The 16,820-nt window shown below is 41.8% G+C and overlaps 1 protein-coding gene across 1 annotated transcript; it reads left to right on the top strand.

The window, feature by feature from the left end:
* The first annotated feature begins 3,292 nt into the window (after positions 1–3,292).
* On the top strand, positions 3,293–15,815 carry LOC108041274 (D(2) dopamine receptor). Its single transcript, XM_044458889.1, has 6 exons — positions 3,293–3,718; positions 7,932–8,562; positions 10,629–10,731; positions 10,805–10,930; positions 11,750–11,933; positions 12,924–15,815. Exons 2-6 carry the CDS (start codon positions 8,067–8,069, stop codon positions 13,866–13,868), a joined length of 1,854 nt encoding a protein of 617 aa, XP_044314824.1. The 5' UTR covers positions 3,293–3,718; positions 7,932–8,066; the 3' UTR covers positions 13,869–15,815.
* Positions 15,816–16,820: the final 1,005 nt, after the last annotated feature.

Here is a 16,820-nt window from a genome sequence, read left to right as displayed (position 1 = left end):
CGAAATTGCCATTTTCACCAGTGGATATTTGGCAAGTTGTACACTTGATTAACCAATTAATGCCCCACTGGTTGATCGGGGACGGGTCCGTCATCCATCGTATTTTCCACTATTTGCATGTTAGTATGCCACGCCCCCTCATACGTTGGCTAAGCCGCCTTTAAAGGCCGCGACCTGGCCCTTTGTATGCTCTTCCCAATTTCCCACCAACACGCAATGTAAGCTCGAAATCTGCTTAACGGACAATATCCGAAGGGCAAGGGCATGGATGGGAGAGTCCTGGCCGCAATGACCGGGACAAGGGGCCTCTCGAAGGGGAACAATAAATTGAAAGATGGCAAAAGTCGAGGGTGCTCGAGAATCAAATTTAAAATATATATATTTGTGTGTGCCTGGTAACCGTAATCGGAGTATATAGTCTGCTGACCCCCATCCGCTGCTCCTTGCATCCTGCTTCTGTTCTGATTCTGCTGATCCAGTTGACGCGCATAATATTACACTTATTGATTGAAAATTATTAATAGCTTCTGGCCTTTGCCGTCTCTAAGCGGCCACGCCATACATTAGGGACCCAGCGGGTTCGTTCACCTATCAATTAAAACCAACTTTAACAGACTTTGCACAAGGAAAAATATACCTATTAAATTGGTTATTAATTCGAAATATTATATTTGACTAGTTTGTGTGGTACATCAAATACATTTCTTCTGATTTGAATAAAAGAGAGCCACTAACAGACTAAGTTTTTGTGTTAATTGATAGAAAAATGTAAAAAAAATACAGAACTAAATCCCTTTTTGAATACTATTTTAAACAATTCATAATTGATTTTTTTTTAAAGGTATATAAATATAAAATAAATAAATAATAATTTCTTGGAGTGTACATATGGCACTTACTGAGAACCGGGAATACGATAGAAGCTGGGATAGGGCTTCCTTCCGCCATTTCCCCAGACTAATTATGCTGGCGAAATTAAAACTTTATGACGCTGTAATACACATGGTGCCAGGACATTAGGCGGCAAATTGTCGTGTCCTGCGAATTCCACCCAATACAAGTGCACCGGGGGGGAACGGGAGTGCGTGAGTGTCATGCACCACAACAAATGGGGAAGCGATTTGTCAGGCAATTACTGAATCCATTGCAAGTGCCACTGAGACAAATTGTTAAACTCAATTTAGCATTGCCATTGCCATTGCGTTTGCCAAGTCTGGTGCATAGAAATGGAAAGTTTTTTCGACCCAACTTAGGTTAGGGGGAAAACTTTCAGCCAACCTTGAAGTTCGCCGGGAAATGGAAAATAGGAAATGGGAAACGGGCTTTTTGGGGGCGGGTTACGACCTTCCTGTCACTGCAAACTCACTTATGTACGTGCATTTGATAATTAAATGATGTTGCGAAACTTTGTCCACGGCCAGAAGTCATTTTTCGGTGCCTGCCTGTGACCCTTTACCCTTTCGGGATCATCGCCTTCGCATAGACACCAATTATGCCCAGCCATTCAGCAGAGTCACGTACCCGAACCGCACAGATTCCCCGCATTTAATCAATCTAAGTGATGTCCAGTGCTAGCCACTGGCCACTGGCCACTGGCCGCTGGTCACAACTCCATCCAGGTGGCTCCGAGCTGATTTTGCTTAACATTGGTTAACTATGGTGGGAGGGACAGCCCGAAGGTATGCAGTGGTTTTGGATCTGATTTAGGGACTACCAACTGCGCCACAAGCTGTGCAACAAGCCTTTGCGAATGTTTAATACATCTAATGTCTTTGAAACTTGAAGTTAATACATTAAAAATGTGTATTTAAGTAATTGCAAACAAATATTAAATATACATTCCACTAAATGTATTACCTATTCTTGTTAAAGAATTTTGCCTTTATTTTAAGAGTAAAGATTATACGGACAATAAAAACTAACGAACTTGACTTGACTGACATACAAGTCGTATGAGTATTTTTGGTGAAGTGCCACAAAGCCATCATCAAAATTACTCATACGCCATGTAATTGGTCGAAGCATCTCAAATAAAAAAATTAAAAGAAACTTAAGTAACTAAAGAAAAATGTCATAAAATAAATTACTTATACACTTAGCCACACGCCTGGCCTTGTCCTACCATTTTGTAATATTACTACATATACATGTCGTATACGTAATATTTCTATAACTCGAAATTTCTTAAATATACGTTTTAATAAATCGAACTAGTTTTTAAGGAAAATAGACACGTATAATTCATTCTATAACTCGAATTATTATTCTGACAGATAAAAATTCGACTGTATTTGCAAATTCAATATTACAAGATAATATTTTTGAAAACGAATATTTGTGTTATTAATTTAAGTCCCAGTTAAATACAAGAATCTAATTGGCGATTGTCTCAACGGATCTCTGCGACCTCTTTGTTTCAAATTCAGCTAGTTCCAATCGCCCTTTGTCCTGGGACCCACTTTTCGCGCCGTGCCATTGCCGTTATTTCGGTTAAATTGAATGCGATGAAGAGCGCATGCCTTTGTTTACCTTCCATATCGGGCAATTTACCGCCACTGTGGGTGGAACGCATTCACCTTGAATAATGAACCTGTGGAACGCAATCGAATACAACCGAATTTAACCTCTGGGCGGCAGCTGTTGACACTACTCATTATGAGTGTGTAGTAAGAGCGTTTGCGAAATCCGTGTGGAGACGCATCTGCAAGTTATAAAATGTACAAACAAAGGCCCCACACACCGATAAACGAATATGTATATATATATATATATATATATAGAGGGTAGAGCCGGGCCGCACAACCGATTGTGCACGCTTTGCTATATCTATTCCTATGTCTATAAGGCTACCATAAAAGTCTTAATTTAGATTTCCTGAGTACCCGCGAAATCGTTTATGTTTTCATTTGGAAATTCTCGTAAAACTCGTCTAATGGACCCTCAAGAATACGCAGTGGTCTTATCAACGGAGAGGAGTTAGACACAGCCTAATTAAACATTGTTCTTGGAATTAACTGGGCTTCGCTCTGGCACGACGAGCTTTTGAATATTCAAATTTCGAGTGTTTGCACAATTGTTTAAATACGACGAGGCAGAAACGGAGGCAAAGGATTATTTTGAAAGTCGCGTGTTTGCACGCCCGCCAACTTGGGATCCACAGTTCGCGGGAATTGCAGTGACAGATAGTACGGCCGACTTCGGCCGACTCTCCGGTGGACGTCGTTTCAACTGTTCAACCGTTCAACTGCTCAACTGTTCAGTTTTCCTCAAGCGCTCAACCGAGTCGGTCGTCCATCGCAATCGCAAGAGCCATCGGTCCGCCGGAGTCCAGAACCGCGTGGGGGTCTTCAATCAACTGAATCCGAATCCGACTCCGACTTCGAGAATCCGATTGATCAGCCGCCGGCTTACCTGACCGATAATGTGAATTTTGAATGGGCGAAGTGTTCGTCGTCACGCGGCCAAAAATACGAATAAACAAATACAAAAATATCAAATATAAAATACAATGAATGTGAATGAGTGGCTGCAGCCGCGTATCCGTCAATTGCAGTTGTAGTGCACTTATAAAGTATCCAATTAAAAAGGGCTCCTCAGACAACAATAATAAAAAATACCTACTTGGCAATAAAAATATTAACGGCTTTGTGTCAATAAAACAATGCGGAATGTGCTGATATGAAAGCGTAGGACTGCGCAGGAAAAGCGATTGCATTAAGTAAGTAAACAGCGCGATGAGGGTCCTTCTGCAGGACTCTTCTGCAGACCCTTCACCTTCACCCAGTTCAGGTGACGTTTGCATAGATCAGAGGAGTCCAAGGGTCGGGTAATGGATAAATGCTTTCACGCTAAACACTCCGATGGCACTGCCAAATAAAGAGGACAAATAAGTGTCTGACAGTCTCAATAAATAGTGGCTTCTATTGGCTGACTGGGTGTTTGACGTCAGCGGGGGTCCTTTATGCCTGAGGCGGAATGGTGGTCCCCTCTCCACCCTTGCCGCCCACCGTCCTTTATTTGCTGAATGCAAATGAAATATTATTTCACATGCACATTACACATACGCCATGTAAGCCGCAAATTGCAACAAATGTTCAACGGAAGTGGGATGCTGTTGTGGGTGTTTGAATAAATTTTAACGGAACTCAGCCGTTTTTTTCTGCTATGCAGAAAAAAAGAAAATTACATTCCAAACATTCCGAAAAAGTCAGCATTTCTTGTCAAACTCAATTCAGCTGGCCTTGCGATTGTCACACTTGAAGTGTGCCCTTCTGGTATTTCCGAAAAATATCTCTTAATAACTCAAATGAAATGATGCTTGGTCAATTAAAGCGAAATAAGGTGAAGGACGCCAGCTGCCAAATGCTGGAAAATCTCTGAAAATTAGGCAGCGATGAGCCAGCATAAATAAGTAGAAATTTGTAGCAGTGCTGCCATAATTTGTTCATTCTGGAGAGATCTGTCCTTTTTAGTTGTTCAGGATTTATAAACTGATTGCAAATATAATCGTGGTCAAAACGGAATACATTTTAGATAATTTAATGTGCAACGACTTAAAAATTAAGATTTGCGATTTTCCTCTCCCAATTTACTTAAATGAATTTTGTATAATTAAGATGCAATTGCAAAAATGTAAACGAGTTTTGCTGTTTTGTTTTTTTTATTTTAAAATTTAGGTTATTTTTTTAGATATTTCACTTCCTTGTTTTTTGCAACATTTAGTCGGCAGCACTGATGTATACAAAAAGCACTTTGGTCCATTGTTTATTGGACGCCGCTTGGCTTGAAATTTTAGTGTGAAATAAATCTTCCATGGACACCAACATCAATGATACAGATTTATCTAATGCCGGAGATGAGTGCCGACCTGATTGATGACCCGGCCAAGAGCAGCGGAAACTTATGCCCCGATCTTTCAAGTTCAGCTGGTCAAAGGATGAGCTTGATATTAATTAGAAATTCATAAGTTTGTTCTTTACAACAAAGTAATTGGATTTTGGTAACTCAATTGGCAGCCTTTGAAGAACTAGTTTAGCACCCACCCCTGTGCACAAAAAGGGTAAAGCTTTGGCTGATTGCTGCCATTGTCATGGAAATGGTAGTGAAAATGGGAATCGGAACGGGCCAAGACCCCAGATTAGGGGACTCCACTCGTGCAAACTTGGCAATTGAGTTGCGAATTAGATTATCAATCAAAGAGCTCATAAAAACGCCATTGCTTATCGCGGTCAATAGCTGATGGGTTGCCGCCAAAGACCATTCCAGCCCCCTGATCGCAGTCCCGGGCTTTGGGTTCGTTATTCTACCCGGAATCCCGACCACCTTCTGCACAATGAGTTCATAAATCTATTTTCGGCCCAAAGCCCCCTCGAAATACACTTGATTTTCAGCGGTGGTTCGAATTGCATACTCAAGATTTCCTATGTGAGTGATTGGAATTTTATGAGCCATATGTAGATATCAGTAGACCCCAATTACTGGCCAAGACAGAGAACGTTATCTTTCGGGGATGACACATTCCGTTCGGCCCGATCAATACCTTGGCCCTGAATGACAGTCGTCCGTGGGCTTTGTGCATCGTATCTAATTAATCATTTTCACCTTTGAGTACGTCACTAGACTGGGTAAATATTTACATATAAGCCACAGCATAAAAAAGTAAAAGTTCCCTTCCTGGTACCTCGCCCCCGGCCAGATTGCTATCATGTGAGCGATAAGGTCTTTTATGGCTATTCCGCGTCAACGTTAAAAGCCTCTGAAAAAAGGGTGAAAAAAATGGTGAACGAATTTGGCTATGCTCTTTCCGAATGCAAGTCCTATAACCCCCAAAACCATTCAAAACTTAATGCCTAAATAAACTTAAATGAGGTCATGAAAATAAAGTCACACAACTTAAATTTTTAGAAATATGAAAATGTTATACATATTTAAAAAGAATTCTTTTAAACTTTTGAAAAAATTAAACCTCAAAAATATATTTGAAAATACATTTTATTACCTATCACCATTTACAGTATTTATTATTTTGCATAGTGATAAAGCCAATGTACTATTCAATTTCTTTTAAATAGAGTATACCAGCATAAGCAGTATTATTTTCGTTAAACGATTCAAAATTTCAGACAAAATTACCAACCTAACGTTAATTAAAATTTAGTTTAAAATGCTCTGGTTATGGGGGTTTTATTATTTACTCGCAACCTTTCTTTTGTTATCGTTTAGCTGAAGTCTTGAATATTTCTACCTCCCACTCATATTTAAATATGCTATATTGAATACGTGTTATCGTTGAGCTGAATTCTGAAGCTAATATTTCTACCCACCCACACAGACATTTGAATATGAATATTGTTTTGCAGAATTATTCCCTTTTTGCGGGAAATGCGTTGGCCCGCGGCATGAATCTGATTCCCACTTCTACTCAATGCTGTCCTCTGCCTTCGGAACCACCGCCACCGAGTCTATTGCGATATCGGTTTTAATTTGGTTATCGCACCCATACAATCCCATTCCACAGCCGCTCACAAGGAGTCGCAATCAGCAAAAAACGCACACTATCGGACGCTAAATAAATAATGCTTAATGCCAAATTATTGTCAACAGAAGTGGCAAGAAGTGTCGAACTGCCAGCCCTTGCCGGTGGGTCTGGGTCTGGATTTGGCTCTGGGTCTGGGTCTGGGTATGGGTATGCAGCGTCGCACTCAGTCAACAGTCATCCGCATCGGGCGACGTTTATTCCGGCAATATTCCGGCGGAATTTAGCAATAGCTACACCTATAGCCGTACATAATTTGAGCGGAAATCTAATAGAGCGCTCGTCGAGTATCAATCTTATCGCCCAAGTGCACGTGGAGGGGTGAGGAACCGGAGGAGAAGTGGAAATAGTGAATGGTGGAAAAGTTTCGTTGATGAATTGAAAAATCTTGATGGATTCGGGTTTCCCCAAACAAACATTCTGCAGTAATTAACCTGAGGTAACACCTCCAAATTAAGTTTGCAAAAGTATTCTTAGTTTCTTTAACACAAAGAAATAGTTTCACCGAGAAATTGTAAAACAAAAATTCCCAAAAAAATGCTTTACATTTATTTATTATACTAGAACAGAAACATTTATATAACGTTGAAGTTTACTTACAATAAAACTATATGGCTAAGTGCCTGATAAATTGCACAAAATTTTCCATTTTATAACAATAATGGTGGGAAATTTATTGTTAATAAATTGCGATGTATTTTGCCACTCTGTTACATTGTTAGGAACTTATTAAATTCTGTGATTTCAATTCTATTATTTTTAGAACCACAAGTACATGTTTTGCTAGTAGTTTCGCTGCAGATATTTTTCTTGATTGAAAGGTTTTCAGGCCAAAACTCTGTAAATATATGAACTTTGAATTTAAAGAATTTCTTTGATTAAAAAGTCTGTTTCTGATTCACGGGGTTTTTTAATTCAATTAGATAAACTCAATTTAATTAATTGCTCACAAAAAGTATAATAAAACAGTAGAGCTCTTGCTTAAATGTTAAATGTAAATAAAAGTAGTAATTTCTAGTATTTATTTAGCACACAAAAAAATAGCAGTTTTTTCTATTGTGTTGCCAATACAAAATCAAGTCCTTCTCAGGAATTTACTTACCCCTTTGACAACTTTCAAGCTGAATTCCAAAGACAGCTTAAATGCAAATAAATTAAATTGCTGATTTCGCTGATTGCCATTGAATACGAACTTATATTGAATTCAGTAAAATCAATTTGATTTCGGAAATTGTCAGACGAAAAAATCAGATAATGCATGAAAAATTTAAATAAGAACATATAATCTAGACAAGCGATTAAATTGGTGCTTTTCACTCCTTTGACTCTCTATGATTTCCATTTTAAAGGACTTTTATGAATACTGACTAACTGCTGCACTTCCGTCTGATTGCAGGTGAAACGATGACAAAAGTTGGGCCTTACTCAAGCTCCTACTCCTGCTTCTGGGACATGGAAGGATATGGATGGGCTTAGGGAGGCTGTTCGTCGGAGATAGCTCTACTCGATAGCGGACACAACCGGCCGATCCATGGCTATCAACTTGCAGCTGAATAATTTAAGCGCCATTTACCCATCGCTCATGTATGTGGCCGCCTCCTCCCTGCGGGGATTGGGATCGGGTCAGCCGGAAAACATATCCATCGTCTACGAGGATGCGGCCAACGGGACTGGGGGCGTTGTCCCGGGGGCCAATGGAACTGCTGGTGGCTCGGATGCAGTGCCTCTCACCGAACCGGGACCCACCCAACCCGTGACCACATTCAATTACTACAACGAGTCGGCGGCGGCAGCAGAGTGGGAGCATTTCTACGATCTGGTGCTGTCCTGGCAGGGCATAATACTGATTGCCGTCTTCGCCACCTTCATCGTGGTCACCGTCATCGGGAACACCCTGGTGATACTGGCCATACTGACCACTCGCCGCCTCCGCACCATCACCAACTGCTTTGTGATGAGTCTGGCCGTGGCCGATCTGCTCGTCGGCATCTTCGTGATGCCCCCCGCCGTCGCCGTCCATCTTACAGGTGAGTGTGTGGAAGTGGCAGTTGGTTGTGGCAGTGGCGGCGCCATTAAGGCATTAGGGTCCTTCCGCGAAAAGGGGCGCCGCTTGCCGGGCTTTTCGCGTGATTACCAGATGAAGATGCCATTCCGGTAAATCCCTCAAAAAATTGCTAGCAAAAGCTTTACGCCCGGAACCGCCTCAGGCTACACTTTGAGAAAAAGTACTGGAAACAAATTTGGAACACTCTAAAAGCATATGATTCGTAAAAGCAAGCGAGGGTTATTCTCAGAAATTAAATTCCAGATTGATAGACAATACATTTTCTTAAAACACAAAAAGCTACTTGCAATATTTAAAACATTTCAAGGGGGCATTCCCAAAAACATATATTTTAATTTTCAATTGTATATACAAATGTTAGTTTAATACGCAAGACTTTCTACTATATGCAGTATGCTTAATTAATACATTTTGTTTGTGCAGTTCAAATTTTGATGATTTGATTTTTAAAGTAATAGTTTTGATTTCTTAATTAAATTAAAATCAAACCCTATAGAAACTTTAAGATAATGATTGTGTACACAAAAATGACGAAGTTGAAGGACTACATTTTACTACAATTTAAAGATAATTATATTTTGAGTGTAGCCTAACAAAGTAGCACGAACAGGAATAGGAGCACGGACTCGAGCAGGAAGTGGCGTGGGCGTGGGAGTGTCAGGAAGGGGCGGGGCAAACGCCCCGCATATTTATGTAAATGCTTCTAGGTGGAATATGCGAGCATGTATCTCTCTCGCCTTATGGATTTGTATTCTTTGAACCGAAAGAATTTCTTTCATTTTTTGCCTTCGCCTCTCGTGTAATTTCCGTAACTGGAAAAAATAAGCAAACAGTCGAAAAAGGGAAAATTCCCGAGCCCAACTTTGTGGAATTCCTTAAAGGCAACGGCATGTCGAAAGTTTATCATAATCATCCGGACCAGTGATAATCCGAAAATGGAATAAAATAACCTCTTTAGAAAATAGTTGGCCTTTGTGGGATAATTCATAGACTTCAATGGAATATATGGTAATTGGATAAAACATGAATAAATCATTTCTTATTTATGCACAACTAGTTTTTGCCGGCGGCTCCTTGGATACTTTAAAATTAAGTTTATTTCCCTTCATTTCTTAAAAAGTTTTTTCTCTGTGGAAATTTCGTTCGAATCTCAGTCATAATTACTCATGCCTTTAGGTATTTTCAAGGTAAACAAATTAAGGCGCCAAACAATAATATCATTTTTCTCCAATGTTTTCATTATAAATTTAAAGTAGGCTTTTACCTCACACACAGCATTAATAGTTTACATTTAAAGTTTAAATAAATATGCTTGATTATCACAAATGTATATCCTGAGGCTATTTTGCAGTGGCTTTTTGTTACAGAGCAGGGGCTTAAATACGAAACAAATATAATATATTAAATTCAGGAATTTATCAATAGCTGCTATACTGTGAGCTTGTTTTTAGTAATTACAATATCCTCTTAATTTACTACACATTTTGTGCCTATATTAATTTATTAAAAGACCTCGTGACTTGAACGGTGAACAAAACTGCATCCTTTCATTGAGCCAATCCTTGTGTGCAGCCCACAGGCAATCTCCGTCTAATGAGCTAGCTCCTTTCTTGCTCCTTTATTCTGGACTTTCACAAAAACAAGTTTTCATTTGGCGCTCGGAGACCATTGAGGGGTACTTGATTAAAAAATTAATCGGTCGACAGGCTGCAAACCAGCAGCCACTGCTCAAAGTGGCCACAAATTCAAAGCCATCGAGCGGGTAGCAAGAGTTGAGGTCCAGTGGAGTAGTCGAGGTCTTGGAGTATAAGTAAACCACTAACGGGGCCTATGTGCAGGGGTTGAGGGCGACATGGACCAGAAACGTTGCCAAAATTTGCCGAGCAACGGCCGCTTTAATTGGCCCTAGGTGAGGCATTTGCTGAAAGCCCGGCAAAATGTTGCTAATCAAATTGACTTTGGACCGGAATTTTAAGTTGCTGCCCGCTCCGGCTGGCGAAAGTTTTTAATTTGGAATCTTGATTGCAGGCTCGTGGCAACTGGGCTGGGTTCTCTGCGACATTTGGATCTCCCTCGACGTGCTCCTCTGCACGGCCTCGATTCTCAGCCTGTGCGCCATCAGCGTGGACAGGTGAGAAGCCGCCGGGACGCGTAACATATTCCCCCGAATCGTAAATCTTTGCATCTTTGCATCCATCCGACAGATATTTGGCCGTGACCAGGCCGCTCACGTACTCCCGTAAACGACGCTCGAAACGATTGGCCCTAATCATGATCCTAATCGTCTGGCTTCTGGCCCTGGCCATCACATGCCCCCCCATCTTGGGTTGGTAAGTACACTCAGAACTTTTACCAATTCATAAAATGTCAACGAATATTATGTGTTTCTGCCGCCCACAGAAATAATATTAGCATTGAATTCATTTTAAACTAACGGATATAATAGTTGTGAATTGCAGTTTAAATTAAACTAAATAACTAGTTTCAAACTATTGTAAATTAAATTGTGGTTTGAATTTTGTAACCGATTTAAATTTGTCACTTTTTTAGTTAACTAAAGTTTGGCTGAGTGCAGAGACCCTTGTCGTCTGACTCCTAACTAAATAAGCAAATAAATTAAAGGGCCTTTTGTATATTCTTGGTTACGTTTACCTATTACAAGATTTCGTTTACAATTGTTGGTAATGGGTTTTCTTTTGGCAACACAAATTTTGTCAGGACGACTCTTTAATCCTCACTAAACGAACGAAACGATTTATTGTACTCGTTTATGACCCTCAAAGCGTTCAAGGATTTCTAAGATTTGGTCCATTAATTTTTGATTAAATATAGTTCCAGGAATTTTTGAACGTTTCAGGGGATGACAGTTTCTGTCATAAGATTTTAATAAGAAACGTCATAATGTTCAGTCAATTATTAGCCTTTCAGCCGTTAGATACCTGAACTTATATTTTGTAAAAGCATGTAAATTAATTAAAATAAAATTCGAGACGGCGAATATACTGCCTTTTGACTCCTGGTTGAACAAACGAACGTAATTAGGTGGCAATTGTGTGCCCTTGTGACCCTCTGCGGTAGCAAATAATTGTAAACTTCCTGCATTAGTGGACTCCGTGGCCCCTTAATTGTATCATGCTCATTTCCTGCAGGTACGAGCCGGGACGAAGGGACCTGCGGGAGTGCCGGTATAACCAAAACGAGGGCTACGTCATCTTCTCGGCGATGGGCTCCTTCTTCATACCCATGGCAGTCATGATTTATGTGTATGCAAGAATTTCCTGTGTCATTGCATCCAGGCACGACAATATGACCGACATAAGTGTTCACAACAAGGTAAGCACCCACTCTCCTTCTCCACCAAACATCTCCATACACCCCCACCCGCCAACGATTCCCTTTCCCAGCCAAAGCCAACAAAGTGCACAAATACGGAATACGGAATATGGAAACCACTGCAGCTGTAAAACAACAACAGCTGGGCAGCCCCCAAGTCATCTCTATTCCAACCCATTCCGGCTTAAAGGCCACTCCACGTACGGCACAAACTGCGGCACGTTTGCTTCATAATTCCCAAGCGCCAGGAGCTTACACAGATTTAAATACCATACCCTGGCAAACCCGGGTATACATCCAACTTCCGCTTGTCCGGCTTAGAGCGCGCTATAAAATAAGTTTTTCACTTTAACTTTTGCTACCCCATATAATGAGTTTTCAACTACACTTTCTCAAAAATGGTAGTTTTACACCCAAGAGTTTAAAGCTTTTAAGACTTAAAATGATTCCAATCTCCAAATGTGTCCTAAAATTTACTCTCTGTTCGTTATTATTCTAGAAAATACAGTTCTTCTTTAAAAAAGGTATTTGCATCTCCGACTTCAAACTGTTTGTAATTCCTCACTAAATAGCTAACACTAAACGGAATGTGCTTCGAAAACTGCATTTACTGATGCTTGGTGTGTGGTTTCAAATGGGCTTCAATTACATTTCTAGTGAATTAAAGGTGTGCTACATTTTCCACAAAATCTGGCCCTAAAATTTATAGAGATTATCACATCATACAGCTTATAGAACAAAGCTGCCAGGGTATTTAAGTGTGTGTGCAGCTTTAAGGGAGCTTACAATTCAGTGCTAAACCACATGTCTCCTTTAAAGGAAGATGCCTTCAAGAGTGCTTAAAGCTTCGGCTTTTCCTCGCGTGACAACCGCTTTTCCCCCACCAACGTCCCCTCGCTCATCTTCTACCGCTTTTACCGCCCATTGACTTCATTTTAGTTATTTATCATCCGCATTGACTTAACCGCCTTGTGCACTTTGCGTGTCTAGAAATTCAAGCGCTACACGGCGGCGGACGTGGAGAACGAGCTGTCGGAGCAGGAGCAGCACAGCTCCGTGGGCCACCGCCAGAGGCAGGCCACCTCGCGCACCTTCTCCAACCAGACGATAGCCAAGGAGCTGCACGACATGATGCTGAGCGACAGCGACAATTGTGCTCCAGTGGGTGCAGGCGGCGGGGGAGGAGGAGGAGGAGGTGGAGCAGCAGCTAGTGCCACCACCCACTGTCAATCCCTGCTGGCCCTGCCCTCCAGCGGAGTCTGTGCCAAGAACGGTTGCTATGAACTCACACGGCCCTCCTCGCTGAAGCGCACTTCCACCGCCTCGACGACCATCACCACAATGACAAGTGGCATGGGGCCGGGCAGCGGTCTCCTGGACGCCCAGTGGCAGTCCCAGCCCCCGGGTCACAACCAGGCCCAGTCGCAGATCCAGACACAGACCCACTCTCTGTCACAGCCACCGCGCCCACATAGCTTTCGGCACTCGCACGGGGATCGGGATCGGGAGCGGCTGAGAAGCCATCACCACCATCCTCATTATCATCATCAGGCGGGTGTGACCGCCACCACGACAAGCGGCAATGCCAGTGCCAACACCAACAGCAAGTCCCTGTCCAATCGGATTACGTCGCTGAAGAAGGAGAACAAAACCACGCAGACACTGAGCATTGTGGTGGGTGGCTTCATTGCCTGCTGGTTGCCCTTCTTCATCAACTATCTGATCACCCCGTTTCTGGCCGAGCACCAGGCCAGCCAAATGTTGGCCAAGGCTTTGACTTGGCTGGGCTGGTTTAACAGTGCCATTAACCCCTTCATCTACGCCTTCTACAGCGTCGACTTCCGGGCGGCCTTCTGGCGCCTCACCTGCAAGCGGTTCTTCAGCGCCGGTCAGAAGCCGCAGTTCCCCACGAACACGATGTCCATCAGGCGATAGGGGAGCAGGCCAGGACCCCCCACCCCTCTCAACACTCACCCCTTCAAGCCCTGAACAAATTGCCAGCGCATAACATATTATTAACGTATTCATTAACTTTAGGCGAGCGACAAGGTGTGGTCCGTAATTGCACCTCCACAACACGTCCACCCAATGGCCATGTGTAATTGTTCTCTTGTTTTGCGTATATTTTATTTCATCGTCAGGGTTTGCTTACGATTCTGGATCATTTTGCCACTTAAGGGTCGACTTTCGTCCACCAGGAATTTCACTGGTTTCAGTTGACCTATAGAAACTGCCCCACATCCATAGGCAGTCCACAGTTGAACTTCTCTAAGTCAATCACTCACAATCATTTAATTAAATTGAGAAAATAATTATTAGCTTAAAGCTTCTCAGGCTCTTTTGAAACTTATAAATTACTATTAGGTTTGAATTAGATATTACTGTACTCAGTTTTAGATTCTCAAGACATGGAAATAATTAAGACAAACAGTCTATAATATAGAACAACAAATAATATGTAAAATATATTAGCACATACTAAGTACAGGTTTATCTATCTAATAGCAGAAATCGAAATAAATTAGGTTCTTAAAGAAATTTTATAAGATTCTTGCTCAGCCACAATTCAGATCGAAAGTTTATCATTGAAAAGTGAAAAGAATAAGAACTTCAACTATTGAGTTTTGAAGAGTTCGTTTCCGTAACACAAAATTGACTTTGCGAAGTTCGACTTACGGAAGTTCAACTGTGAACAAATTGCAATACATATAAGCGACTGCAGGCCACGACTTCGAGGTATTTCTGCAGCCAGAATTTTGCATGCGGAACCCATGAAAAATCTGATACGCGGCAGCACGTATCGATTTAGTAATTTCCGTGCGACTTTTCCGACCAGCGGGCGGCGCCTTTAAACTGGCAACATTTCCTTGGATGTTGGCTTTTTGCTGGGGCGCCGAGACAACCCGACTTGGCCACTGGCATAGACAGTTTAGATGGATGAGAAAACTTGTTTATATGGCTCACCGAAATTGCGCACATTGCTCATACTCTGAAATTCAGCCGCGTGCTTGTGGGGTGGGCGGTTACCTTTCCGTGGTGACCCCGACCGACGTCCAAACGAGTTCCGCATTCCCTTTGCCAATTTACGATGCAGCCAGTCCCTATCGCACTTGAATTTAGTGCTGGCAAATATATATCTCTATATCCTATGGCTGATATCAAGGCACCATAAACTCCAGAGATAGAAGTTGATTGATTTACATACCTAATATAGGTTCTGAAATCAGTGGAAACCAAAGGGTGGATCAAGTCGAGCATTAGCTTTAATCAGCTTTATCGGAATGCCAGTTAAAAACAGTTACTGTGATTTAGTTTATAGTTGGAGTCAGTCGTCTGGAACTTCAAGAGTTTTCCTTTAGTCTTAATAGAGTGTACAGTGTGTGTGTGTGACGAAGTGAAAGAGTATGTGCGAATGAGGTACTAAAACATGTAATTTAAGGTATAATTTATTCAGGCCATCAACAGCTAAGCTAACCCAAATAGGACAAAATTTCATGTTGTACGAAGCAATCTACTTTTAACTCCATAAACGCAATCAAGCAATGCTACGACATACAGATTAAGTCAGACGAACGCTCATCAGCATACGTACACGTACTGTAGCTCATCCCACACCATCCTTTTTCCGAGGAGCGTCGGTACCTTCAATCCTTCTGAATTTCAGCTCACATGTCAGGCCTAACAAGTCAAACAGATGCTCCGGGTGAGAGGGCTTCCGACCCGTCGGAAAAGCAAACACGGCGGATGGAGCTCATCATCGCACGCCCGTCTATCATCTCGCATCTCACATCTCACATCTCTCATCCCGGCCGATATCAAATACATAATCCGCATAATCTGCATATATATTAATAGTTGTGTGTACGAACAGAATATTTTTTGGAGCCGAACAAAAATAAATAGACAATTCGAAAAGACAAAAAGCTCTGGAACAGTCAGAGATTGTTTTTCATTCAAGCACTCGGCACTTTAAGGTGCCGGATTATAAGGACTAGGAGCGGCATTCTGAACAATGGTTAGTGCGGGAAACGTGAATTATTGATCAGACTCAAAATTGAATTCGCAACTGCAGATACAGAGTACTGTACTGTACTGTTCCGAACTCCCCCGTCGTCATGCACATGTGTGGGTTCATGTGTGTATTTATATTTAACCGACGAATTGGAGGGAAAACACCGACAAAAAAAAAGAAGACCCAAGCTGCAGGAGTACTCCTGTTAGAGAGCAAAGTTGTGTTTGGTGCGGAAAATAACCATAAATACAGAGAGCTAACCCCGCCATCCGGCCATGAATATTTCATTGTAGCTGCTGCCACATCCCAAAAACCATGTACCCACATCCATCCCGCGGGGGAGCTTCAGCTGAGCTTCCTCTAAATGGAGTTTTAAGACTCTAATTGAGCCCGAGCCCAACTTGGCCAACATTAATTGATCGGCTGAGCAGGAAACCAAGTGCCCGAATTCCAATTGGGATGCAGAGTGGGCGGCACTTGAGTAGTCTCATTTACCCAAGAAAACAACTTGGCGACGCAAACAAAAGAAGTCGAAATAAAACCAAAGTTCATTTGAAAAACATTTTGCGGGGCATTTGTCATCAGAGGTTTGCAAAACTTTTCCTGTCCCGAGCACTTGTTAAATGCTCCAAAAAAATATCGATATATACTTTTTGTTGATGTTGCTGTTCTTGTTGCTTATTTTGTTGTTCATAAGCCACAACTGCTGCGATGACGTAACCGAAAATCTTTGGCCAACAAACAACATTAGCCTAAGCACCCTGTCAACAGGAGGCTGAAAATAGGATGACAGGAAGGCAGTCGGCTTTTCCACGTCCTTTGGTCCTCCGGTCGTTCTCACCTGAAACGGCGGCCATTTAATTTAACACATTATA

The sequence above is a fragment of the Drosophila rhopaloa genome, unplaced genomic scaffold, assembly GCF_018152115.1.
Source record: "Drosophila rhopaloa isolate 14029-0021.01 unplaced genomic scaffold, ASM1815211v1 contig_178, whole genome shotgun sequence".
NCBI classification, from domain to species: Eukaryota; Metazoa; Arthropoda; class Insecta; order Diptera; family Drosophilidae; genus Drosophila; species Drosophila rhopaloa.
The sequence above is the reverse complement of the archived record's forward strand: the minus strand, read 5'-3'. Positions and strand labels throughout refer to the sequence as shown.